The sequence below is a fragment of the Balaenoptera physalus genome (genome assembly GCF_965194825.1).
Source record: "Balaenoptera physalus genome assembly, chromosome: 11".
NCBI lineage: Eukaryota > Metazoa > Chordata > Mammalia > Artiodactyla > Balaenopteridae > Balaenoptera > Balaenoptera physalus.
This window is the reverse complement of record NC_138896.1, coordinates 83,343,507-83,371,236: the sequence shown is the minus strand read 5'-3', so window position 1 is coordinate 83,371,236 and position 27,730 is coordinate 83,343,507. Positions and strand designations below refer to the sequence as shown.

At 43.4% G+C, this 27,730-nt stretch overlaps 1 protein-coding gene across 6 annotated transcripts in view; it reads right to left on the bottom strand.

Moving 5' to 3' along the window:
- PTPRG (protein tyrosine phosphatase receptor type G) overlaps positions 1-27,730 on the bottom strand; it is a 725,147-nt gene that overhangs the window by 150,807 nt on the left and 546,610 nt on the right. For all 6 annotated transcript variants that reach the window (XM_082412077.1, XM_082412078.1, XM_082412080.1 and 3 more), the window contains exons 6-7: positions 25,192-25,258; positions 1,158-1,315 (exon numbers count right to left, since the gene is read on the bottom strand). In XM_082412077.1, the coding sequence (XP_082268203.1) occupies positions 1,158-1,315; positions 25,192-25,258 (225 nt within the window). The remainder of the gene's footprint in view (positions 1-1,157; positions 1,316-25,191; positions 25,259-27,730) is intronic.

Genomic DNA, 27,730 nt, shown 5'->3' with positions numbered 1-27,730 from the left:
CCATGGATGGCTCGGATAGGAATGTTCCATTTTTTAGACAGTCCGGGTCAATGGCTCAAATCCACTTCCTTACAAATCCTACCTGTTGTTCTTGGCTCTGTTTTCTGAAATTATGGAGGAGAAATCTACTCTACTTCTACCTCCGTGCAGGCTGCATTTTTGATGACTGACATATCCTCTCTATTTCCCCTTCCATCTATGATTCCTCAGGAGGTGATTTCAAAGCCCTTCATCGCCCGGTGGATCCTCTTCCTCTGACATTGCCCCCAACCTCATCCCCATTTCACCAAATTCTTTCCCACAGTTACGTGCTCAGCCTAAACCCACCTCCCTATGACATCTGCCAGGCCACACTCGGAGAGAAGTAGCTCCATGTAGGGGTCGGCAGCATGGGTTTGGAATCACACAAACCCGGGCTTGGTTTCTGGCTTTTACCTTCACTGACCATGAATCTTTGGGCATGTTACGCAATCTGTCCCTGCCACGATGTTCTTATGTGTCCCGTCTCTGTGCAACATACCCAATTCTCAATGTTGTCTTGCAACTAAGTCGATGAGATGTAAGATGCTTATCACACAGAAAGAGCTCAATCAATGGTATTTTTTCTTTCATTTCTTCAGGTATACAAATTTCTCTTTTCTGAACTTACGGGAGGTTTAGCAGCTCCAAACATGATCTTTGGGATCAGACACCATGGCTGGGTAATGGTTGTGTGATCTTGGGCAAGTCACTACACTCCTGCTGTCTCTCCTCTATAACACGGGGGTACAAATAGCACCTACCTCACAGGACTGTTGTTCATGAAGATTAAGTGAGTTAACACATATAAAGAGCTGAAAAGAGTTCCTGGCACAGAGTCATCACAGAGGGTAGCTACTATCTCCTCAAGATTGAATACTTACAAGATACCTGATTTCATGCCTGCAGTTCTCCTCAGCTAGTTTATTTGTGGCTCAGCAACCACGTTTTATATTTTACAATTCTTGGGTGCAAAAACATGTTTCTTGGAAAAAATGAAAAGAATCAATGAGAAGCAAAGGATGCCAAAAAAAAAAAAAAAAAAAAAATCCTTACCCTGATATAGTCTAGCAATGTTAGATAGTTAAGTCAACTCAAAACAAGTAAAAACAGAAGCCCTTTGGGGGCCAAATAGCTACCTGATGATAAGAGATGGGGACAGGCGTCCGGAAGACTATCCACTCCACAATTTCGCTACACGGTGGGGTAGTCAAAGAACCTGTGTACCGGTAATAGCTGCCCAGGGATGCAGGCAGGAGGTCCCGGAGGACGAAAGGATCCAGAAAGGTCTCCTTCTCTGTTTGGGGGAAGAGGGAAAAGAAAAGCACAGTGGTGAGTCGTTCTATGCTGCAGACACACAGTCAAAACCCTCGGCATGCGGGTGCCACATCACAAGTCTTGTGTCTATTTACATCCCGAGAAGCACTAGCATTTGGTGGTGGGAAAGCCACAGAAAACAAAGCAGCATTTCCCAGGGTGTGTGCTCTGAGACATCGTACTGCACTGCATTTCATGAAAAATGGGTCCCATGGTAAACAACACTGGGCAACACTTCAGGCCCTCCCTCTTCCCCCAGGAAATAGACAAAACACTAGCATAGTCAAGTCACTAAATCCTGCAGAAAAGAAATAGACTTGGTTTTGTTTAACTTGCCCCTTTCCAATATATATATTTTTTTAGTTTTCATAATATGTTTTATTTAATCCTTTTTTTTTTTTTCTTTTTGGCCGTGTCACATGGCATGTGGGATCTTAGTTCCCCCACCAGGAATCGAACCCACGCCCCCTGCATTGGAAGCATGCAGTCTCAACCAATGGACCACCAGAGAAGTCCCCATTATATTTTAAATATTATTTCAACATGTAATCAAAATTAAAATCATTAATGAGATATTTTATATATTAATATATATTCTGTACTAAGTCTTTTTTAATGTTGATTTTAATTTTAATTTAAAAAAATTTTTTATTGAAATATAGTTGATTTACAATGTTCTGTTAGTTTTCGGTGTACAGCAAAGTGATTCAGTTATACCGCATCTTGTTCGTCATAGACCCCTTCTCCGTCTAATCCTTATGAACTAACAATCAGGCGGACAAACTTTGGGACTCCCACGAGAGATTAAGTAGGAAAAGAAAACTGTAAGCCAATGGTAAAGTGCAATTCCAAAGCTGGTTACGTTTCATTATGGTTTCACCCAAGGCTTATTCAGATCAAGGCACAGCCCTGAACTTGTAAAATGATGGCCCTGAAAATAGGCTTCTTTTTACAAAAGTGGGGTGGTCTTTCCTTAAGTAGAAGAAATGACATTTAAGCTGGGACCCAACAATGATATCTCACAATAACTCTACAAGGAAAACAAGGTAGAGAAGAGGTTAGTTCCTACATAGCAAAGCTGGGATATGAACCCATGCACCTTGACACCAGAGCTTGCACAATTCTGACTCAGGCTGAAGAAGCTAAAGTAAACTAGGTGAATATTGAACTGTGGGGGCAAAAGAGGAAAAGAAAAGCATTTCAAGCTGTGAGAACAATATGTGCAAAGGTCCTGAGGCAGGAATCAGCAGTGCAACAGAGTTTAGGCACTATATTATAACACTTTCAAACAGACCCAGTAGATCATCCAGCTTCTTTCACAAATCAGAGAGGGTTTTAGTCTCTACCTGGGTCTTCAAACATCTAGCCCTGCATTTAAGTTTGGAATGCCCACCTCAATCCTGTTGGGGATGTAATAAGGCTATTACAGTCCTGCTAATGGCTTGCCTTAGCTCCTCGATGGCCTCCTCCATGCGCTCCTGGACATTTCTCGGGGACCTCAAGGCTCCAGGTTACTTCATGGACACTCCTGTGACTTCCAGGAATATTATTCCCAGCCTCACACCTCCTCCCCCCTTCTCCTTCATACAGAACAAGCAGTATACGTATTTGGGCAAATGTGTATCCTTAGACGTAAAAGGTCTATGTAACTGGGTGTTAAGGCAAAATCCTAGCAGAAATCAACTATATCAGAATAATGAAAATGGCAATTTCCTTTTGGTAGAGATTTGTTGAATAAAACTTAATATTTATTTAGCTTTTACTATATGTCAGGCACTCTTCTGAATACTCATCTGTTGCAAACATTTAAACAGCACTTACTGTATGTGCCAGGTACTGTTCTAAGAGCTTTACAAAGATTGATTTAATACTTAAAGTAGTCCCATGAAGTATTACCATCCCCAATTTACAGAGCTGGAACGTACAACCGTGTAGTTGAGTTTGGAATCCAGGCTTCCATTATTCTTAAGCCATCATCACAACCCTATGGAGTATGTACTTTTAATACTCCAACTTTCCAGATGTGGAACTTAAGGCACAGAGAGGTTAAATCACTAAGCCCAAGGTCACTAGTGAACAGTAAAGTGGCAGCAGTTATTCACGAGGCTCAGAAACCTTGGCTGATTCTCACAAAGGTTTTCAATTCATTTTTTAAAGGGAAAAATTAAGTATTAATTAATACATGCATCATAGGGTTCTATAATCAAAATGACAAAAGCAGTTTCTACGGGACAAAAGGCTGGAAATAAAAGAATCACCCCTCCGCCCACTGGCAAATCTGGGCTTTAATTTAACCCGGTTACCAGCAGCCTAATGATGGGGGAAATCTCTGTAAGCGTGCTTGGCTGAGAGGAGGAACCGTTTTGGCCTTTGCTTGCTGCACTTCCTGGGCCGTGCAAATAGTCAACACGAGGCCCCAGGCAATAGAAGGTGCATAGGCCCTGGCATCATGAACCACAAAATCACCTTCATTTCCCCATCACGTTGCAGGTGAACCCGGCGTTACCCCGCAGCACGCTAACCTGCCTTAAGATCAAGGGCTCCAGATTGAAGGACCGGAAAACCTTTAGAGTCTTCCCCTAGGGGCCTGACCCAATATTAGGGTTGCAGTTAAGCACGCTGTATGCAGACAGGTAGTGACAAGACAATCCCTGTAAGCACGAGGCAGCAAAGCCCGCATCTAAAGCACCCACTCGAGGAAGAGGCTGTGGCTTTAAAGAATAGAAAAAAGATAAATGAGAAACACCTGCCCCACCAATCTGAAGTGGGTGGATTTCAAAAGGGAACACGGTTTCAGCGGGATCAGGACTCACGTAAGTTCTTGTATGGGCTCCTGAATTCAGCAAGGACTGATGGAAACCGCAGGTGTGACCATTGCTACAAATGCAGGAGGGTTTCTCTGTCCTGGATCAACCCAAGGGCTTCAGACGCAGGTTCTGATTTAATTGCTTAGAAGGTGTAATCAGATCAGTGGCGGGGTGGGTAGAGTTGGTGAGGGGGACAGAAAAGGGAGGGGCTTCACTACTTGCTGATTCCACCACCATCACTGCCATTGGATCTCCGGATTCTGAGACCTGAAAGGGCTTTAGACCACCCTAGGTCAGTGGCTTCGGGAACCAAAGAACCTTTTCTTCAAACCAAATCTTACACAGGAGCCAGGCAACTCAAATAGCCAGAGCACAGCCACCGGGGCTGAAGCTGAGCTGGGAACCCAGGGACACTTTGAAAACCACCAATTTAGTCCAATTCTTTAATTTTACAGGTAGGGAAATGGGAGACCAGAGAGAAGTAATGGACCCAAGGTCAAAAACTTACAGAGAAAACAGAGACTGGGATGGGATTCTTTCTTCAAAGACACCACTTAGGATCTGAAACAGTAAGCCTGGGAGCAGGAAATATCACGTAATGCTGAAATCCTCATCAACACCTCATCTCTCCACCCCTTTCAGGGATTGGTGAAACGAGCAGATTCTCGGCCTGCTGGGTTCAAATCCCAACTCCTTCACCTGTGAGCTGTATGACCTTAGTTACTACACCTTCCTAGGCTGTTGCGAAGATTAAATAAATCAGTATAAGAAAGGGGTTCAGAAAGAGCCTGGAACAGAGTAAGCATCTCATAAATGATAGATATGATTCTCATTCTAATTCTTATTACTTGTATTATTACCACTATTCTTCTTCTTCTTCTAAACTACCAAGACCTAGCCACGTATATCTCACATAGCCATGCACTTCCTTCAATGTTCGTGCATGTGTTTTATTTTTTAACTAATAATAACTACTAACGCCTCAAAGGCACAGCATGTCTGACACAGTCTCCATCAATCTGAGCACTGCAGGTTAGAGTTTTCTTTGTCAAAGCTCTAGCATGACCTTCGGAATCAACTGATATTTAACAGCCGTGTGACCTTAGGGAAAAAAAATCTTAACCTCTCTGAGCTACTTCCCTTACCTGTAAAATAGGAATACTGAGATTATTTACCCCTCAGGGATGCTGTGACAATTAATCAAGCTAATAAATGTGAGGGGCTTTAGCACAGTGCCTTGTGAGCCCTGATTTATTAAGGCAAGCACTTGGTCCATTGTGATCTCTGGTCCATTATAAGCCCTCACTTATCAAGGCAAGCAGTAGGCTGAGAGCCAGCCAGCTTATTTTGTGTTTTAAGCCAGGGACTAGCAAATGTTTTCTGTAAAGTGCCAGATAGTAAATATTTTAGGTTTTGCAGGGCCAAGAGGCAAAATCAAAGATGTTACATAGGTACCTATATAATAAACACACTTCCACAACCTTATTAACAATGTTCAAAACGCTAATAACTGAGGACAATTTTAAAAATATACATCTACTAATGAGAAGAAAGGAATTCTTTTGGGCAGGGGAAAGGCGGGAAGAACATTTCGCTTAATTAGAGTTCACATGTGAAAACCATTCTTAGCTCTGGAGCCATACAAAAACAGTCAGTGGAATGGATTTGGCCATCGGGCCATATTGTGCCCTCCTGATTGCAAGCCAAGTATAGGAGGGTGGGGGGCAAGTGTTAGAAAGTCATCTTGAGAGCCACAGCAAGGGGGGGTGGGGCACGCCACATGTTCAGGGGTCCCCATCACTAATGGTAATTTCTTTTATGAACATACGTTACAGAATTAACTCCTGAGCTGTTTTCTTTCTCCCTTGACTTTCTGCAATGTTCAACTTGAACACTGATTTTTGCTGATCTTTCTAAAAATTCCATTTCCTGCTCAGTCCCATAGGAGTGCTCCACTGGCAAATGGGGTGCTGATAATGCTTAACTGTTAGAAGTAACTTTAGAAATGGTACCCCTGTATTTCTGGCACTGCCCACAAAGTTCGCAGAAGCCACAAGGCACTCAACTGGCTGGACCCAAGACTGGGTGTTCTGAGTTCAGCCACTGGGAGGAAGGAAGAATGTACATTTCAGCTAAAAACTTAAACTCTCCCACTAAGAAAATCTTAATAAATGTACATGTTATAAAGTGGAGGGACTGCTAGAGCCAGGCCCCTGGAGCTGAATCCTAACTGGTCTACTTAAAGCTCTGACCTAAGACAAGTTACTTAACCTCTCTGTCACTGTTTCCTCATCTGTAAAATGGGGTTATAATAATGACCTCATCTGGAGGTTTATGTATCAGGAGAGTATTACATGAATTAACAGTAGTTAAGGGCTTAGGAGAGTGTCTAGCATAGAATAAGCACAGATAGATACTTGTTAAATGAATCCTATTGTAAAAGGGCAGTTGACTCCAAAGCCATCCAGATCAGAGCACTCTGCCTCTAACTTTTATTCTTATTAGTAATTTGAATTAGAAACATTCCTATCCCAGACACTTAACTAGTTGAGAAAAATATTTGAAATACTCTACTTATCCTACCATCCATTCCATTATACCATAATAAGCAAGTACTGTGCATTACTAGCTAAAAGAACTGAAAAGGAATGAATCTCATATTCTACTTTCAAGTATCCCAGTGCTGTATGCAGACAATATTATATTTTAATAATTAATTGTTCATCAAAGAAAAAGATGAGAAACAGGGATGCGAAATTCAAAGTTATTCAAATTGCAAAAATTATGAATAATGTATGACTTTTATATTAAATACACACTATATTAAGTAGTCTACATTTCACCCAACTCTTTCATTTTCAAGCATTCTGAATGACAATATGAATAATCAGTTAGGGGAGGTTTATTTAGAAAAAGAAATACCTTATTTGAATGCAAACGGAGTATATCAGGAGATGATTAAATTTTTCTTATCAATTAGAAAATTCTGTATGAGGGCTTTAAAGTCATGGTCAGCAATTAAACCCAGAGCGGCCCGGTTATCCTTGCAATTTCCTTTCAACATTAAATTATATCTGGCTCGATTCTGTTCAATTTCTTATTTCTGATAGCAGTGCTAGGAGGCAATCTTTAATTAAAGAAAATTTGAAAGATTCAAACATGCATAATTGGATTAAAAATGTGATCATTAAAACATTAGATGATAATCATCTGATTGATTGCATTTTTCAGTGTGTTAATAACCTAATGTTTTCAATGCTTTGGTTATATAGGAAAAAAGAAAGTCTTTATAAAACATGATGATCAACACAGAGATGAAAACTCTACAGTAATCGAGAAATATGGAATTATACTGAAAATATTCACACACACCCAAATGAACAAAATATTTCATTGGAAAGTATATGGACAGAATGTGAGAGTCTCTAGGGGAAGAAAACCAGTCCTATCCCCAAAACAAGGAATCAACCAATTTTAGGGAAGTATATAAAATAAACTAAGAACGGAAAGCCCAAGTTTCAGTTTAGCCCAATGATTGGTTTCTTCAGGGTTTCCCAAAATTTTTATAAGGAAAAGTTATTAATTTTTCCTTAAAAGCTTAAAATCACTGGGGTAGCACTGGCCTTCTGCTTCATATTGGGGAAGGTAGGGAGAGTGACAGCGGAAAAAAACTGGGGATTAGGTCATGCTAAATAGGAGAAGACTTATGACTGTGCTGCTCAAATTTAATGTGTATGCAAATCACCTGGGAAGCCTGTTAAACTGTAGATTCTGATCCAGTAGGTTTGGGATGGGGACTGAGATTCTGCATTTTTAATAATGCTGATCACACTGGAGAAGCCAGTTCCTATGAGGACTGTGTCAGTGAGCTCCTCCCTGTTCTGCAGCCTCATCCACTGCTACTTTCTGGCCCTTAGGTTGAGCCATATTGACCTCTTGGCTGGTCCATGATCACACTACCCCAGGGCCTTTGCACTGGCTCTTCACTCTGCCTGGAACATTTTTTTCACTGCTCTATTCATGGCTGGTTGTGGACCAAATGCCTTTCAGCTGCTAACAACTTACTCATATTTGAATGACACATTTCTCAATGAGGTCTCCCCTGACCACTGTTTTGAAAAGGTGTCAAAGGGCAGGCTGGTTGAGAGGGAAGCATTTGATTGAAAAACCTGAAGATGGAAGCAAGCCAGGTGGCTACCTGGGGAGAATATTCCAGGCACAGAGAAAAGCCCCTGCAAAGGGATTCTGCCCGGTGTGTGGCTGGAGTGAAGTGGAGCAAAAGGGAAAGTGGAAGAAAAGTTCAAGTGCCCCAAATTTGACAGCTCTAGGAGGAAAAAATCAGCTGCTGGTTAAGGATAATCTGGAATTTGGCTAAAAATTGTGAAGAGGCCAAAACACTAGACATAGAGTCAGCAGCTCTGGGTTAAGCCTGGAGTAGGCACGATGGGCTGTGTGATCTGGGAGGGGCCACGGGTCTGACAAGCTGGTGAGAGAAGGGCCTGCCCAACAGCATCAGGAAGTGGGAGGTCGGGATGGAAAGCAAGAGGCTGAAGGCCAGAATCCAGGGACTTCAGGAGCTTGGCATCTAGAAGCCACCAGGGAGTAAGAGAGCATTACATTATAATTAAGATGGTGGCAGAGGGAGTCAAGGAACTAATTTTATGACCTAAATATAAGAAATGAAACTTGCTCTATCTGATTGGATGTTGACTGTCATTCACTTCATCTCTCTCTCTCATCAATAAGGAGAATGAAACAGCAAAGACGGGGCAATGAAGTGGGGCTGGACCGTTTTCAAGGTGTAGCTGTCTGCAAGACTTCATGACAGATGATTTTAAGGAAAAAGCACCACACTGAAGTTACAACAAGGGGATCCTGGGGAAGTCACCCAAGAACCACAGAGAACTCTGCGGGGTTCCAAAGAGTTTTGAAGGACGCTAGTTCTATTTCATTTACAAATAAGGAAAATGAAGTCCATAGAAGGAAAGTGACTGAACCAAGATCACACAGTGAGGTGGGAAGGGAGTCTGGGTATCCCTTTCTACTACCCAGTTCTGTATCCCTGGGCCCCCAGTTCCTCACCTGCAGTTGACATAAACATGATCAGCTGAGGAAATCTCTCTGAAGACTGAAGAACTCATTTAGCTTTTTAAACATAAATCTAACCCTGACACTGCCCAGTTCAAAATCATCCAGTGGTTTCTCACTTCATTTAGAATAAAATCCGAACTCCTCACCACGGCCATGAGACCCTCCATGATCTAACTCTGTAACCCATCTTCTCTCTGCCCTCTCCCTTGTTGTCCATCACCTCCCTTCTCACCTTTCTGTTCCCTTTGCCTACAATGCCTGCCCTACTCTCACCCCCACTCCATATGGGTGATTCATTTTCATTCTTCAGATCTCAGTTCATCTCCTGAGAGCCAACCCTGAGCGCCCCATCTAAGGCTGTTCCCGCTGCTGTTAACCATCTACATCACACTTGGTTTATTTCCTTCCCAGATGCATTCACTTATTTACTGTCTGTCTCCTCCAAGAGCCGGATAATTCCACAAGAGCAAAGCCTTTGCCTGTTTTGTTCACTCTGTATATCCAGCAACAAAAACACTGCCCGGAACATAGTAGATGCCCAATCTTTGTGAAAAGAGAATGAAGGAACAAACAAACACAGCAATTGGTGTATTTTAAATAACCAATAAATCCTAGATTTCTTCATAGCCATGTCACCATCAATCGTAAGATGCACCATTATTTCAAATGCCACTAGTAAAGGCAACAAGTTGCTAATTAAGCAATGATACAGTATCACCTGGAAGGTGCGTCCTAATTTTAGAGTTGTTAAAATATGAATAAAAAAAATTGTAACTATGTGCAGTGACGGATGTGAACTAGATTTATTGTGGTGATCATTTTTCAATATAGACATATATCAAATCATTATGTTATACACCTGAAACTAACATAATGTTATATGTCAATTACATCTCAATAAAAATATGAAGACATGAGAGTTACAGAACTGATGAAATAGGAGGTTGAAATAATTCAATAGGATTCACATCGAAGGTCCCCATCAGCTTTCTGCGTCTACTAGAAGCTGGGTCCAGAGCTTGTTTTGTGGTCACAGTGCAAGATGCTCACAAGGCCGGGTGGCAGCAAACTCCCATCTGTTATACTGACCGGATTCCCTGGCCTCAGTTTACCCTCCACTGACCTGAACCCTAGACTCCATCCACACCGTGGATGTTCTGTAGTTCATGTCTTTTGACTAGTTCACATTTACGGTGCATGAACTTGGTGCCAGGCCCTGCTGTGGCCTTTCTCTCATTGAGGCCTCACGACCCTCTGAAGTAGGTGTCAACGTCATGATGAGGGCTGTGACCTTGCCAACGGTCACAGCTGTACAGACCTGGGTCTCCCTCACAGGCTGTGTAATTGATTAGTAACAGTTTTCTTTTCTTTTTTTTTTAGCAGACTGGAAGCTCCACTACATCAAGACTGTGGCTCCTTAGTGTGTCCCCAGCACCCAAGACAGGGCCTGAGAGAGCAGCTCCTTTATACGTGGCTGAAAAAAAGCGATCAAACTAAGTCACTAAGTAGCTCTAAGTCAGAAGTGGGGAAACTGGGGCCCCGAGGCCAAATTCAGCCTAGTACCTGTTTTTGTAAGTAAAGTTTTACTGGAACAAAGCCATACCACGGGCTGTGGCCACTTTCAGGCTACTACTGTGCAGTTGAGTCATTGTAGCACAGAATGGATGGCTGGCAAAGGCAAAAATACTTGCCATGAATCCCTTTACTAAGAAAGTTTGCTGACACCTGCTCCTCTGTGAAGGGCAGGGTATTTAGAAGGGATGGCAACAAGCAATACTATTCAAGCATGAATGGAGCAAACTACACGAGGACATAGAGAGGTGTGGAGCTTATTTCTGCCTCTGAAACACTCTCCACCAGGGTGCAGAGGATTTAATACACACCCCTTGGCCTTCTGCATGGGCACAGTCCAGAGAAGATCTGAGAAGCCCCCACTATGGCATCTTATTTCAGGGTCTGAGCAAGGGCGGCCTGAGCAGGAGAGAGCTCACCTGATTAATCAGACTCCTGTATTCAAGGAACCAGGGTGGCACTCCAAGGTCATGAAATAGCCACTCTACCCAGGTTCAAAGACATCTAGCCTCCTTGAGTTTATTGGTGGTCAGGTGGCCAAATGTAGCATTTTGATTTAAGGGCTGATGTATGAACAAAGCATATGTTGACATTAACATTTCCAAAGAGAAACTACACGAAGAGCGCAGAGTCTTGTCAACAATTACGGAAATGAACATAATGTTTAAATTATAAGAGTTATACAGTGACAAAACCCCAGTGTTATCACTGAACAGTTCCGTTGCTTGCCTCTCTCCCCCACTTGGTTCTGGTGGCCATAATTGGCATGGTGTGTACATTCTTTTAGCTTCCTTTTGATGCTAAGTCAATGACCTAATTCACAGAGGAGAAACCCAGGCAGAAACCAGAGTTAAGTGATTTTGACAATAATTAGGAAGACAGTCAATGCTAGAATTGGAAACTGGCCCAGCAGAATGCATCTGAGTCCAATACAAATGGGTTCAAATCACTGTTCCACTGCCATGAGCTGGGACAAATGAGCCAATCTCTGTGAACCTCAGTTTACCCATCTGTACCATGGATTAAGCATTCTTCTCTCCCTGGGCTACTGCTGAGATTAAATGAGACTCTATGTATAGAACATCTGGGCAGAGCTAGGCACATAGCCAGGGGTTAACAGATGTTTCTGTTTCTTCCTTTCACCCTCTTTCTGGTCCCTGGTCCACTACCCTATCCCCTGGTCTCAAAGGGACTGGCTATCCCAAATCATCTTTGTGCCCATTTTCTCCATCACTTCATTTTATTTTCATACGACCCAACTAAGTCAAGCAACATACATTCTAGTTCAATAGCTGGGTAGTGATGGGGCAGAACTCAGAGCTCCACCATCATCTCCTGTCACCTCATGGCCTCCACCATACTCACATCAACAAGTAACAACAACAACTTGTTGGGGGTGAGGGTGGGGGGATGGCAGTGATAATAGCTGACACTGGGTGCTGACACAAGTTTGTACAATAAGTCACTGACTCAAGACAAACCAATAAGGTTGGTATTACTATCACCACTTTATATGGTTAAGAAAATGGAACCACAAAGAGGTGAAGTGATTTGTGCAGGTTGTACAACTAGTCAAAAGCAGAACTGGTATTCAAACCCAGAGACTGGGTTCTTGGCCACAATGTGACCCTGCTTCTCCTATACCAAGATGACATGCATAGAGCAGGGTAAGAAGGTCACAGCAGGCAGCCCCAAGCACTTTAGCGAGCACTTTCACAGTATATAATTGGAGACATATTTTTAAACTCTCTGCTTTTCACACCCCAGTGAAACAACCAGGAAAAGGGCATTTCCCTGGGTTCCCATAATCCTGTTCAAATGATGACATATTGACAAAGGAGGCTGGCTAAATGAGGACTAGCCTCAAATTCAAATTAACCTAAAAGGAATCACTTTTGAAGTCTTTTTCTGACTCAACATGATTGTTCACAATGCTATTAGTGATAAAATAGAGCCCCACAGCACTCCATTTCCTGGCTTTGGCTAAGAAAAGAAATGGAAATAGCCCACATCTATGGTGGTGGTTCTGACAAACCGAAAGCCAGGAAACTGTGGAAATGGCTTAAGAGCGCCTGTTTCTAGAAGATTTTGAGATCAAAGGGGTTCAGATAAGCATCTGCCCTCCCTGGATCCATAACAGACTTGAGCCTATTAGTCAAGACCAGGGTGCTGCATATTTATAGCACACTTCAGGAAAGTTCCATGTAATTAGATGCTGGAAACATAAATTTCAGAGGGGGAAATTTTGTCACGTGTTAAGATGTTCAAAACTATCAGTGGCCTGTAGATAATATAGCACTGGGTTTCCCATTCAAAAGGGAGAAAATTTGAATGATTTCTTCCTTGAAGGTTAACATTAAAACAGAACCCTCTTTAATTTCATTGAAATATATCTGGATGATGTGGCAATCTGGGCAATATCAAACCTGAAGCCCATCTCTGTAAAGTGTATCAAATGGTAAGTAATGACCTGAGTGGGTATTTGCACTGTCCCCAAATAAACAAACCACTTTGTGAAGGCAACACTATTAGTAGAGCTACAATAGTTACCGTTTCGACATGGCAGGGTTGACAAACTTTTTCTGTAAAGAACCAGAAAGTAAATATTTAAGGTTTTGCAGGCCAGAGAGTCTCTCTGTCACAACTACTCTGCCGTTATAGTGTAAAAGCAGTCATAGACAGTAAGTAAATGAATGGGCATGGCTGTGTTCCAATAAAACTTTATTTACAAAAACAGGCAGTGGGCCAGATTTGGCCCACAGATTGTATTTCCTGATCTCTGATTTCCAGGACGGTGGACACACTCCAGGCACCCTTCCTTCTCAGTACTTTCCCTGTCTTAAAGCATTTAGCATTAATACCCACGAGGCAGATACTTTCACAATTGTCATTTTCCCAGGTTAAGGGACAGAGAGGGCCAACAATTTGTACAGTATCACACAGCTCCCAAGCTGCAAAGCCAGCATTCAAATCCAAGACAGCCTGAACTCTGAAGTGCTGGTCTAGAATCTCTGTTCAGCAGTGTTCCTAAGAGTCAAATTTCAAGTGAAAAGTAATAAAATTTCATTTCTCTAAAGGTATTCCATGATGCAGATTTTTTATAAAAATTCACTTCAGGGACTTCCCTGGTGGTGCAGTGGTTAAGAATCCGTCTGTCAATGCAGGGGACATGGGTTTGATCCTTGGTCCGGGAAGATCCCACATGCCATGGAGCAACTAAGCCCATGTGCCACAATTACTGAGCCTGAGCTCTAGAGCCCGTGAGCCACAACTACCGAGCCCGCGGGCCACAACTACTGAAGCCCATGCACCCTAGAGCCCGTGTGCCACAACTACTGAGCCCACGTGCTACAATTACAGAAGCCTGCACGCCACAACTACTGAGCCCATGTGCTGCAACTACTAAAGCCTGTGCGCCTAGAGCCCGTGCTCCGCAAAAAGAGAAGCCACCGCAATGAGAAACCTGCACACCGCAATGAAGAGTAGCCCCTGCTCACCGCAACTAGAGAAAGCCCACGTGCAGCAACGAAGACCCAACGCAGACAAAAATAAAAATCAACATTAAAAATAAATAAATAAATAAGTAAATAAATTAATTTCAAAGTTCCAATTGCTGTATTCATGGGAACACATGACATGATTCTGTAGGCAAATTATAGTCTCTTTGACCGTCACCAAGAATGGCAAGGACCAAAAAGAAAGAAAAGAAAAGAAAAGGAAAGATTCCTCCTGAGATTAAAATTTTTCCAAAGGCAGAGGAAATCTAGTTGATCATCTTACCCTCAACACCCGAACTAGCACTTATTAGGCACGATCGATGGAAGGATGGATGGACACTGTGATCAAAGGGGCTTAAATTTCACTTACACAAAACAGGCAAGAACCCCTCAAATCAAATCAACTCATCTCTGCTCCATCTTCTTGCTGCTGGATTGTAACAACACAGATGGCCATTTTCACCAAATAGTTTGCTTTGTTCCAAATGTTCCTTGTGCTAGGATTTGTCTTCCTCTTCCAAAGTCCATGCAAGATATTTTTCAGAAGCTTCAGCCATTTAGTCTTAGAAAGTTCATGTTGAGATCTTCACTCCAGGGATAATCAAAATGGTGTTGGAAGGATGAGCGTATGGGCCCGTTTACTATTTCTTCACTTGCCCCTTTAACAAGTCTATATGATGAGCCTCAGTCAACCAAAAGATGCAAATGGTAACCCTGGCCAAGAACAGAGCGGGAGATGGCCTGGGAGTAACAAGAGTCAGCCTCAAGTCACGAAGACCTTGGTTTAAGTCACCCAGGCCCTGCCTGCTTTACTTGCCTTTCTAGGTAATGGGGGATATGAGAGCTGCACATCAGAGGGTTTCTGGAGGATTTAATGATGCCTGTCAGGCTAATCATACCCTGACCTGGTACAGAGCCAGGATGCACCAGCCCATTAACAACGAGGAGCCTTTGTTTTCAGACCTGTCACCTGCCATCCCATCCCTTTGGTTTCTGATTTCTTTTTTCTAAATTCCACAAGGAAGTATTGGCTTCCAAAGTCATCGCTTAATGATACAATCCCAAGGCAGCCACAGTTCTTTCTCTGGTCTACAATCAATTTGTAGAGAGAACAAACAACCTGTCATGGGTACTTATGATAAAAAGTTTTGTAAAGAAAAAATAAAATGCTGTCACTCCCCTCTTTGTTTGCTGTGAGGCCACTTGGTACTCGACGTCTCCCAGAAGAAAGCACTGCCTGAATCTCTTTCTAATACTCATCATTGTCTTCTTTGATTGTGAAATTTAACACACATGCAGAAAGGTGTACAAACATAAACATACTGTTAACCAATAATCCTAAAGTGAACCCTGGAGTAACCACCACTCTGAACAGGGGGAGACTTGCCACCCTTCCCGGTGCCAGGCCCTTATCACTTTCCCATCCCACTCCAAGAAGTAACCGCCATCCTCTGTTTTTAAATAATCATTACTTTGCTTTTCTTGTAGTTTTACCACCTACATGTGCACTCCTAAAGAACCAAGGTTAGGTTTTCCCGTTTTTTGAACACTTGTTCAAGAATACCTTGTGCATTCTTCAGACTCTTGTATCACTTCACAGTTTTCAGATGTGCCCATGTTGGTGTGAGCCACGGGACTCCACGTGTTTTCACTAGGGTGAACTGTTCTGTTGTAGGACTACACTTTGCTGTATTTATCCAGCTTGCTAACAATAGGTATCAGAGGCATTTCTGGGTTTGGGCAGTTAGGAAAAACAATGCCACAGACATTCTCATACACAGCTCACGGTGCATTTTGTTTTTTTTTTTTAATTAATTAATTAATTAATTTTTGGGCTGCATTGGGTCTTCGTTGTTGTGTGTGGGCTTTCTCTAGTTGCAGCGAGCGGGGGCTACTCTTCGTTGCAGTCCGCGAGCTTCTCATTGCGGTGGCTTCTCTTGTTGCAGAGCACAGGCCCTAGGTGCGCAGACTCAGTAGCTGTGGCGCACAGGCTTAGTTGCTCAGCGGCATGTGGGATCTTCCCAAACCAGGGATCGAACCCCTGTCCCCTGCATTGGCAGGCGGACTCTTAACCACTGTGCCACCAGGAAAGTCCCTCATGGTGCACTTTTATCTGAGTTTTTCCAGGGGACATACATAGCAGTGGGACTACTGAATCAATTCGACTAGACACTGCCAAACCGTTTCCAGAAAATCTGAGTGTTCCCAGCATTCATATCCTTGCCAACACTTGACACTGTCAGGGTTTTTAATATTGGACTGTCTGGTGCGTGATGGTAGATTGTTTTTGAGCTTCGTGAGTGTAATATTTTTGAGAAATTAATGTATAATATCCATGGGCTGTTCTTTAGCTTGCAAACAGTCAAATGCACAAATCTAAGGGGACAGTGTAGTAAATGTTTATAATATATTTATGTAATCTAATCATCCTCCAGATCAAGATATATAGTATTTTTTTACTGCCTGGGAAGATTCCCTTGAGTCCTTTCTCACTCACTGTGCGTACCCCTTCACACCACTATTCTGACTCTTACCACCAGAGATTAGTTCTGTCTGTTCTTGAACTTTGCATAAACGGAACCATGCAGTACATGTTCTTTCGTTTTTGTGTAAATCAAGTTCATCATTTTTAATTGCTGCACACTATTCCCTTGTATGAATACACTAAAACTTGAATATCTAGGCTCCCCTTGGTGGACATCTGGGCTGTTTCCATTTGGGGGCTATTATAAACAAAGCTCCTGTGTACAGGTCTTTTTGTAGCCATTTCTTTTGGGTGTATACCTACATGTGGAACTGCCGGCTCAGAGGGTACGGCCTATGTGTAACTTTGGCAGCAATGGCTACACGGCTTTTGGAAAGGCTGCGCCACCTTCAGACCCACAGTGGCTGTCCTGGAGTGCCAGCAGTGCTGTGCCCCAGGGCTAGTTTCTTTTAAAATCATGTATTTGTGGCCAATGATGCAGTGGCAGTTGACAAGGCAAAGCCTAGCCACTGCCTTAGAAGGAATTCAGGTTGTTCTATGACTGGAGTCTCTTCCAGGTTAGTCTTGATTATAGAAACCTCAATCCTAGCAGGTGGGGTATAGAAAAAAGAACAGATGCAGATACTCCAGCTTTCACCACCAAATGAAAACACTTGGCAGGTAGTCACATGTATGTGCAGATCTACTTTATTACCTCCCCTTCTGCTAGATGCCTGGACTGAGTCTAACTCTTCTAGGACACTGTCCACAGATCTGGTGAGCTGACAATGAGCACCCCAGGGCAGGGGAGAAGATGGGTAGAAAATATCCCCAAAGTGAGCCCACTGAATAAACTAGTCAACAACTGGGTGAGGTATTCTGCAAAGAAAGTTTGATTTGCATAGACCCAACTTCTATTGGTGAGTTTTAACAAGGAAAGCTTGCAAGCACCTCATTTTGTGACATCACTAGAAGGGCGTTCTCGGGTGATAATGTATTTGTACTTTCACTGATAAGTTTCTCAGAAGAGCCTGGGGAGGGAGGACAGGCAGAAGAGCCATCTCGTCCTGACTGGTGTCTGAGGCAATTTCTAACTGTCCCCTTTATGTTTCCCGTGAAGGAGGAAGATACTTTCCTACGCACTAAGGTGGTACATTCAGTGGAAGAGGAAAGGACAGCAAGCAAGGCGATGAGAGAAGAGGGACAGGGACTTCCCTGGTAGTCCAGTGGTTAAGAATCCGCCTGCCAACACAGGGGAGGCAGGTTTGATCCCTGGTCAGGGAACTAAGATCCCACACGTCGCAGGACAACTAAGCCCGCGTGCCGCAACTGCTGAGCATGTGAGCCACAACTAGAGAGCAGCCCGCGTGCCGCAACGAAGGGCCCACGTGACACAGCTAAGACCCGATGCAGCCAAAAAAAAAATATTAAAAAAAAAGAGGGGTGGATAGTCAAAGCTCAACAATTAAACAATCACTACTAGCAAGTTTCCTTCCAAAAACAAAAAAAAATGGATCTTTCTTAGATGACTGACATGAGAGAGCAGTTAGTGTTCCAATGCCTTTCTGACAGCATTCTAGACTAGGTATATGTACAGTCTGCTGGATTTTCTTTGGGTGGATATTATGAAAAAGAATAGAAAGTAGGTAATTGAAAAACTTGAAAGAAAAATAATACATTCTTTTTAATAGACAGAGGATATAATGTACATTATTTAGCATTGGTCAATTGGGTACAAACTACTTACAAGGGAACTGGTACATTTTTACACAAATTCACATACAAGTTTATTGTTTTATTTTATTTTTTTAAATGGATTGCTTTTTAAAATTTTTTACATTTTATTTATTTATCTTTGGCTGCACTGGGTCTTCATTGCTGCGTGCGGGCTTTCTCTAGTTGCAGCGAGTGGGGGCTACTCTTCGTTGCGGTGCACAGGCTTCTCATTGCGGTGTCTTCCCTTGCTGCAGAGCACGGGCTCTAGGCGCACGGGCTTCAGTAGTTGTGGTGTGTGGGCTCAGTAGTTGCGGTGCGTGGGCTCAGTATTTGCGGCACGCGGGCTTAGTTGCTCTGTGGCATGTGGGATCTTCCCAGACCAGGAATCCAACCCATGTCTCCTGTGTTGGCGGGTGGATTCTTAACCACTGTGCCACCAGGGAAGCCCCACAAGTTTATTTTTTTTAAATGGGTTTTGAAAAAATTAGAATTAGACTAAGCTCTTTGAAACCAATATTTCTATCAGGTGTGGCTACTTGCAAGTCCTGGTTCTTATATACAAAAAGCATTGTGAATGACTGGGTCAGAGCGGTGAATAGAGTCACAATTTCTTTTCCTTTCCAGGGTATGCTGGCGGTAGTGTAAATAAAATCCCTGATTAGATACATTTTAATGCTTCCACCTATGGCTCAATGGATAGACAGGACCAGAATCAATGGCAAATCACCTCTCTTCATTCTATTTATATTTTTTCATGCTTCCGAGTTTGTAAAAATCACAATTTACATAGAAAAATGAACACTTAAGAAAGAGCACTTTCTGGGACTTCCTGGTGGCGCAGTGGTTAAGAATCTGCCTGCCAATGCAGGGCACACGGGTTTGAGCCCTGGTCTGGGAAGATCCCACATGCTGTGGAGCAACTAAGCCTGTGCACCACAACTACTGAGCCTGCGCTCTAGAGCCCATGAGCCACAACTACTGAGCTCACGTGCCACAACTACTGAAGCTTGTGCGCCTAGAGCCTGTGCTCCGTAACAAGAGAAGCCACCACAATGAGAAGCCTGTGCACCACAACGAAGAGTAGCCCTTGCTCGCCACAACTAGAGAAAGCCCGCGCACAGCAATGAAGACCCAACACAGCCAAAAATAAATAAATAAAATAAATAAATTTATAAAAAATAAACAAAACAAAAAGAAAGAGCACTTTCTGCTGCCAAGAGGTTTCTAGGTATCTCTCCCCAGCTCCCCTGCACAAGAGTAGCAAGGTCCCAGAGCTCAGAGTCTCCAACATGCCACCTCTGTGCTGGTGCTGCTTGGAACCTTATACTCCCTTCTCTGCCTGGACAACCTCTATGCACTCTTTAGGTCTTCATGGTCACTTTGTCTGCAATGCCCGGTCTATAGCCCCAAGTCTAAGTTAAATCTTCTGCTGCCCCCCACTCTTTTTTTTAAAAATAATTTTATTTATTTTTGGCTGTGTTGGGTCTTTGTTGCTGCGTGCGGGGTTTCTCTAGGTGCGGCGAGCAGGGGCTACTCTTCATTGCAGTGTGCGGGCTTCTCATTGTGGTGGCTTTTCTTGTTGCGGAGCACGGGCTCTAGGCACGTGGGCTTCAGTAGTTGCAGCATGTGGTCTCAGTTGTTGTGGCACACGGGCTCTAGGATGCGCAGGCTTCAACAGCTGTGTCTCGTGGGCCCTAGAGCGAAGTCTCAGTAGTTGTGGCACACGGGCTCAGCTGCTCCGCGTGACGTGGGATCTTCCCGGACCAGGGATTGAACCTGTATCCCCTGCACTGGCAGGCGGATTCTTAACCACTGTGCCACCAGGGAAGTCCCTCCTCACTCTTTAATGTAATTACATGCTTAACCATATGTCTCTCCTGAGTGTCTACAAACTCAGGGAGGGCTGGTCCATGTGTGCTGTGCTTTCTCTCTGCCTAGCTTCATGGTGTACTTAGATGAGGCACTTATTAATTATGCACAAAAGGAACAAGCAGTGACTGTAAGAAGTTCTGAGCATTTTAAAAGTGAGAGGACCAAGTCATCAACTTTTTGGCAAGGTGATGAGGAAAATGTCTTTGGAAGGAAGATGTGACCTCTGGACCAGCCACAGGAGACACCCCTAAGATCTTCCTTCTAGAGACAAGCCGCTCTGCGGAGGCTTGGGAGCTGCTGTGCCTTCGGGCACACCTCGGCGCTCGCAGGGAGGCCGCTCTCGCTGGGATGCTCTAGCCAATGACCACACCTGGCAGGGCTGGGCCACTGCTGCCCAACAGAGGGCTCCTCTCACGGGCAGTCTTGGCTCTGGCGTTCTCCAAGGTCCCAGCCAAGACTTTCTTAGAGCTGCCTTCAGCCAGTCCTCCTAGGTTCCCTCTCTTTAGAGGTATCAGACCTGCACTGGGGTCCCAGTGTTCTCCCCACCCACTCCTGCTCCCTCTCCTCTTTATCCTTCCTGGGCAGTCCCTCCCTGCCAAAAAACTCGCCTGCACTTAAAATTCCATCTTGGTGTCTGCTTCACAGAGGACCCTACTGACCAAATGCCAATGGTTGGCTGGTGGGACCAGATTCCTCATTGCCATTTCAGCTAAAGGAACATATAAGATTCTTCCTAGGGACCTCCCTGGTGGTGCAGTGGTTAAGAGTCTGCCTGCCAACGCAGGGGACACAGGTTCGAGCTCTGCTCCAGGAAGATCCCACATGCCACAGAGCAACTAAGCCTGTGAGTCACAACTACTGAGCCCATGTGCCACAACTACTGAAGCCCACATGCCTAGAGCCCATGCTGTTCAACAAGAGAAGTCACTGCAATGAGAAGCCCACGCACCACACAGAAGAGCAGCCCCCGCTCGCCACAACTAGAGAAAGCCCATACGCAGCAACGAAGACCCAATGCAGTCCAAAATAAAATTAATTAATTAATTTAAAAAAAAGATGCTTCCTATAAAAAAAAAACACATCCACTTAATGAGGAATGAATATTCTAAGATATGACTCCCAGAGCTGAAGAAATAAAAGCCAATTGTGAACTGCAACAGAAATCCATATTGATTTCTTCTTCGTATACGTCTCTGTCATTGTTCCCAAGCCAGAGGTTCTGTGAAGGGCACGATTATTTATGTCCATCACAGTAACAGATAATTCAAATCCTTCATAGGACCTTCAACTGAAAATGTTTCTAGTTCCAACAAAAGTTTGTTTGTTTGTTTGTTTTAACAACTTCAGATGTTCATTCTCTTTTGGAATAATGACAGAAGTGATGACGGTTATCAAAACGAGAGTCAGCAATGGCCCCAGAAATTCGGGCAGAATCAAGTTTCCAAGCCATTATCCTACTTCTTTCTCTTCCCAATCAAAGCAAAGCCTGTGAGGCCTTTAGTTCCTCCACCTCTTTTTCCAATTTTATATTTTGATATTTTTCACCTATTTGTATCTTTACTTGATTTGCTCATTTGGCTTATTTTACTGAGCATCTATTAGTTGTTAAACACACGTGGCTTCTGCCCTCATGAAGCTTACACTTTAGTAAGTAATACAGGAGTAAATAAACAAACAAGGTTATTTCAGATACTTTTAAGTACTTCAAAGAAAGAAGCCTAAGATGATGTGACAAGGAGTGATGGGAATGGGGAGATGATGGGGAATTGGATAGGATAATTAAGAAAGAATTGTCTGGAGACTTCCCTGATGGCACAGTGGTTAAGAATCCACCTGCCAGTGCAGGGGACATGGGTTTGATCCTTGGTCCCGGAAGATTCCACATGCCGCAGAGCAACTAAGCTTGTGCGCCACAACTACTGAGTCCGTGTGCCACAACTACTGAGCCTGCACGCTGCAACTACTGAAGCCCGTGTGCTCTAGGGCCCGCGTGCTGCAACTACTGAGCCCGCGTACTGCATCTACTGGAGCCCGTGCTTCGCAACAAGAGAAGCCACCGCAATGAGAAGCCCGCACACTGCAACGAAGAGTAGCCCCCGCTCGCCACAACTAGAGAAAGCCCATGCACAGCAACGAAGACCCAACGCAGCCAAAAAAAAAAAAAGAATTGTCTGAGGAGGTAAGATCCAAACTGAGACCTGAAATAATTAGAGGGAGACACACTTGCTCTGAGCTAAGGGAAGAACGTTTCTGACAGAGGAAGCAGCAACAGCAGATGCAAAGGCTGGAAGGGGTAACACTCCAGGCAGGCTGGAGGGAGAGGGGGTGTCATTCACCTCCTTTCCAGGTACCTGAGGGCTGGCCTGTGTCTGTCTGTCTTCACCAGTACATCAGCCCAGGGCTCACACCCAGTGGGCGTGCAACACTTTTGCTGAATAAAGAAGTAAACTTTCTCAGAGAGGCTAGAGAGGCAGCCATAGTTCCAGCTAGTGAGTGGCAAAGCCAAGATCCCCGCCGAAGCCTGGCCGGCTCCAAAGCCCATGCTCTTTCCACCCTAAGACCCTGATAATGCCTGCGATGGCACATGGAAGGAATTCTCCCCCAGAATTGCTGGCACTCCCTCCCGGGCTAGGTTGCTGTGTTCACAGAGCGACTCTGCAGTTCCTCACCTCAGCTTGGCACATGTCTGGGCACCCTTTGTGGTGTAAGTTACTTAACATGATCAGGATAAAAGCCAGATGTTAGAAACCTTGATCTGAGCTCCAGAACTGGGCAGGAGGAATAATTCTCGGGCTATGCCAGCCGCATGGGGGCAAACCAAGAGCAGACTTTTACCAGAAGACTAAAGTTTAACCAAACATGCCCATAAATAGGAATGCTCACGTCTTCCTGTCAAATATCAATGATTGACAAACACATTCACTAGTGTGTTAAAGAAGAAATATGCCTACCCCTCCCAGGGGATAATTATTTCTGTTACACTGAAAAAAAGAAGGGAACTTCCTTTGCAGGGAACTATTTTTTGCAGGTCTCCTCTGACTTTTCAATTAGGAGGTAGCGTTGAAACCTCATACTGGGCGTCTCTGCCATCCTCCCAGTAACAGGTATCATATTCCTGCATATAACTGCCTCTTAGAGGCTAATTGTGGATAATGAGGAAGGATTACACAATTATGCCGGCATGCAGCTCATGAACCAAATGATCACTATGCAGTGAGTTTACTGAGATTTGGGGATTTGGGGGCTAAAGGAAGCCTACTGCTTATCTTTAACATGTGGAATGTCCTGCAATGATCATCATGGAAATGAGATTACACAGACCCACTCAAATGCCATAGCTGATGGAGTGCTTCCTCTCAGGCTGAAGAAGAGGTACCTGTTTTGAAGATTCCAGAATTCTTTGTGGGGTGATTGTATTAAAACAGGAAGGAGAGTCAGGGGGAAGGAAGATCTATCCATCACTTAGTATATTTCAAACCCCCAACCTCATAATCTATATTATAGACTGGAATTCCAAGAAAGCGTTTGATGAACTGAGAGTTCCCGGGCACCTTCTGGGAAGGAGCTCAGAGAACACAGCGTGTTGCCCATAACATCAACTTTCTGTGCATTTTTTGAGGCTGCCCAGTGCAAATTTCCCTACATCTCACACCCACCACTACTGCTATCAACATCAAATCACAAAGGGGTAGACGGCCTAAGTTTTGGCAAAAGTGTTTTATTCCCTTGGCAAACTTCCATACTACCTACTTCCCAGCTCTGCGTGAGATTTCTTCAGAGATACAAACGAAAATCGGGAAGCAATGGACGTTTCCTAAAGTGAAAACCTCAATGAGGCGTTTTCAGTCACCCTATTTTTCTACTTTCACTAGGTTTATTATTGTTACCCGCTGTATGATTGAACACTTATAAGAGCAAAACGATCCAAAATCCTACCTGCTTCCACGGAACACTGATAACTGGTTTTGTTTCCCTGAGAGAAAGGGGGTAAGATGTTTGTTAAGCTCTGCAGAATTGGCTAATGTCAAAAGACATCCTCCCAGAAAGGTGTGAAGATGTCTTATCATAGCCGTGGAGATGAAGGGGAGGTGTATTAAGGTTACTAATGCTATTTCTGTCAATGTCTTTGGAATTCTAATTAGATTATTAAAATCTTGCAAATCATTACAGTACCTCTCATCTCCACACCTCCCTGTGACAAGGGTACTTTTGAAATTAAAAGATCCTGATGTCATAGGTAATGATGCATCGCCGATAATAAAGTTGCAGGGAAATTCCTCCAATAAAAAACAGTTGGGTAAGACAGAACCCATCTATCTTACTTTCTCTCCCCGTTTTATGATTGAGGATAAGACGTCTGCTGCACAGAACACGGCCTAGCATTTTCCATTCTAGTAGCTGATGGTACTTGCTCACGTGCGGCAAAATTTAATGACTTGTCATGGCTACTTAAGTTTTTTCCCCTACATCTGTGGGGCAAATCAAGAAATTCATAAATGAAAAGTTACTTGAAAAGGGAATAATTTTAGGATAGATATGAGGCACCTGGCAGGTTCAACGTGTATGAATAGTACCATCTTAGGGTGTTCTGATTTATAACACATGCATTCCGAGTGGTACCTGAAGAGAAACAAATTGCTTACTGTTAACCCAGATCCATTTGCAGGTAATAAATGGATGTGCTCTCTACCCATCAAATAATGGGCCTCATGCCCTTCAACATCAGTGGATGAGGAATGGGTGTCATACTCCGTCCTCTGCAAGATAACCCATTCCTTTAGGTGGAGACCTTAGCCCTTCACATCCCAGCAAAAGGAAGTGTATGCAGCTTACTTACCATGATGTACGACGCCCTTCAACCCATGGATAATAGGATCCAGTGCAGAATTGTCCCTTGGACTGACCTACATGTAAAGGAAACATGGTTAGTTAAATCTATTCTGGCATCAGACACAACAGTCTCAGTTTAATCTTCTAAAGAGAAGGGGGGGAAATAGATGTTATCTAGCAAGCTGCTTGGGTCTCACATACACCATGGCTCTCACCAAACACAGGAGATTTATGACACAATAAAACCAAGTGAGGAAGTCTAAATCAAAAGAAAGAAACTTCTCAGAATACATTAGAACAGGAGAGAAATACCGTAGTCCTAGCAAAATCTTAAAAAGCAAGCAGCCTTTCCCCTTGCTTTGTTTTATTAAAAGTAGATCCCAATTGGCTAAAAAGTCATTGAAAGTCATCAGAGAGCAATCCATCAGTGATTGAATATTTCAATACCTTTTTGTGATTATGTTTTTTTCCTCTTCTTTTAAAAAATGGATCTGTTCCCTGCTGGCTTACTCTCCTTTTTAAGGATCCTGATTCCCTGTGCCTTAAGTTATGCTCAAAGAGGCATTTCTAAGAGTCACTCAAGCAGGGAAAATGTAGAGCGGAAAGGAGCTCGAAGAGACAGTGTCTCCAACCTCCCTTCCCCGCTGGAGTATTTTTTTACTTTTTTATTTTTATTTTTTTTAATTTTGGCGGTGCCACAGGGCTTGCGGGATCTCAGTTCCTCCACCAGGGACTGAACCTGAGCCCCAGAGCGAAAGCGCCAAGTCCTAACCACTAGACCACCGGGGCCTCCCTTCCCCCACCCCCCGGAGTTTTTAATCTGCCAAAATGTCAAGCCTCTTTGATTTTGACCCTCACGCTTTCCCCTTATGTTCTGATACTACTCGGCATAAATTCTCATTCTTGTCCTTTCTAGAAGATTAAAATTCCACCAGCGTATTATAATTTTGGTTTTTAAGTTCTTTCTTTTAGACACATATTGAAATAGCTACAAATGAAATGATTTTGCTTTCAAATAACTCAGGAGTGTATAGCAGAGGAAGTGAGCGGGGTATAGATGCACCAGGACTGGCCATTAATCAATCATTTAGGATCTTAGGTGATGAGTATCAGAAGGGTCATGATACAATTTTCTCTACTTTTGTGTATGTTGAACTATTTCCAAATAAAGAGTTTCCCCAAATCCATTATCTATGGTCAGCATATCTCCTAAAATTTTTTTCCCAGGGGTGTTATTTACATTTAATCCACTTCTAACACAATAAAGTTGAGATACTGACGAAACTTTCAATGGGTAGCAAGACCCAACTTGATGTTTCCTGGTTAATCCAGAGGAATCCAGGGCCAACTTAGGTTAAATTTTAAGGTAGCTGAAAAATGGCCACACCCCTTCCTCCCTTATAGATTCTCCCTGTCTGGCTGCCAATCCTAGTTTGCTCTCTAATAATAAGTAATACTTCACAATTTCTTTCTCTCTTCTGCCTCAGCGTCTCCAAGTTAAAGCAGTGGTTCTCAACTGGAGGCATTTTTACCTATCTCTCACTCCCCATTCCCACCCAGGGGATATTTGACCATATCTGCTGACACTGTTGGTTGTCACAAGTAAGGGTGGAAGGGCGAGACTATTAGCGTCAAGTGGGTAGAGGCAGGGCTGCTGCTAAACATCCCAAAATATTCAGAAGAGCCCCCAAGAGCAATGAATTATCTGGCCCACAATGCCAACGATGCAGAAGTTGAGAATGAAAAACCCGGATTGGATGCTCTATGAGTTAACAGTGATTACATAGTAATGTCTGGAGCCCTGAGTTATGACTAAATTCAAACACAGGTGTCATTATGTATGGGGTTATGTTTATAGACTAATAAAATGGGTGGAATTTGGTACTACGTTGTAAACACTACAAGTACTACAAAAAAAAAAAAAAAAAGGATCAGTGTATCAGATCACAATGATGGATTTCTGGAAGTTGCCATGAGTGTAGCTCCAAAATTGCCCAAAAGGAAGCTCAAGCCACTGGTTGAAGCACAAAACATTTCTGAAAGGCAAACATCCACAGAATACCACAAAATGAAAAAAAAAATCATATTTGCACCATGGCATAGACTAATCAAAAATTTTAAAACATGACCAAAAATGGAAACACAACTCAAGAATGCAAGATAAGAGAGTCTACCAGTAAATGGCCAAACTTCAAAAGTGACAGAACAAAGTAAGAGCCCAGAGAAGTATCTCATATCAAATTGAAGTTATAGGCAAAAACACGGTCTTCCTTCTCCCATGTCCAGATTCAGTCTGCAAGACATGTTAATGCCAGTTCAACTACCTGAAGTTACTCTAATGTATGTGGGAAATAGCAAAATGGCCACAAACTCCTGCCATCCCTGTCACGTGCATCTTGGCAACGTGACTGGCCACTCCTCCCATCAAGGGCTCACATCAACCTCTCCACTCTCTGAAAATGGGCTTGGGGACTTCCCTGGTGGCGCAGTGGTTGAGAATCCGCCTGCCAATGCAGGGGACACGGGTTTGAGCCCTGGTCCTGGAA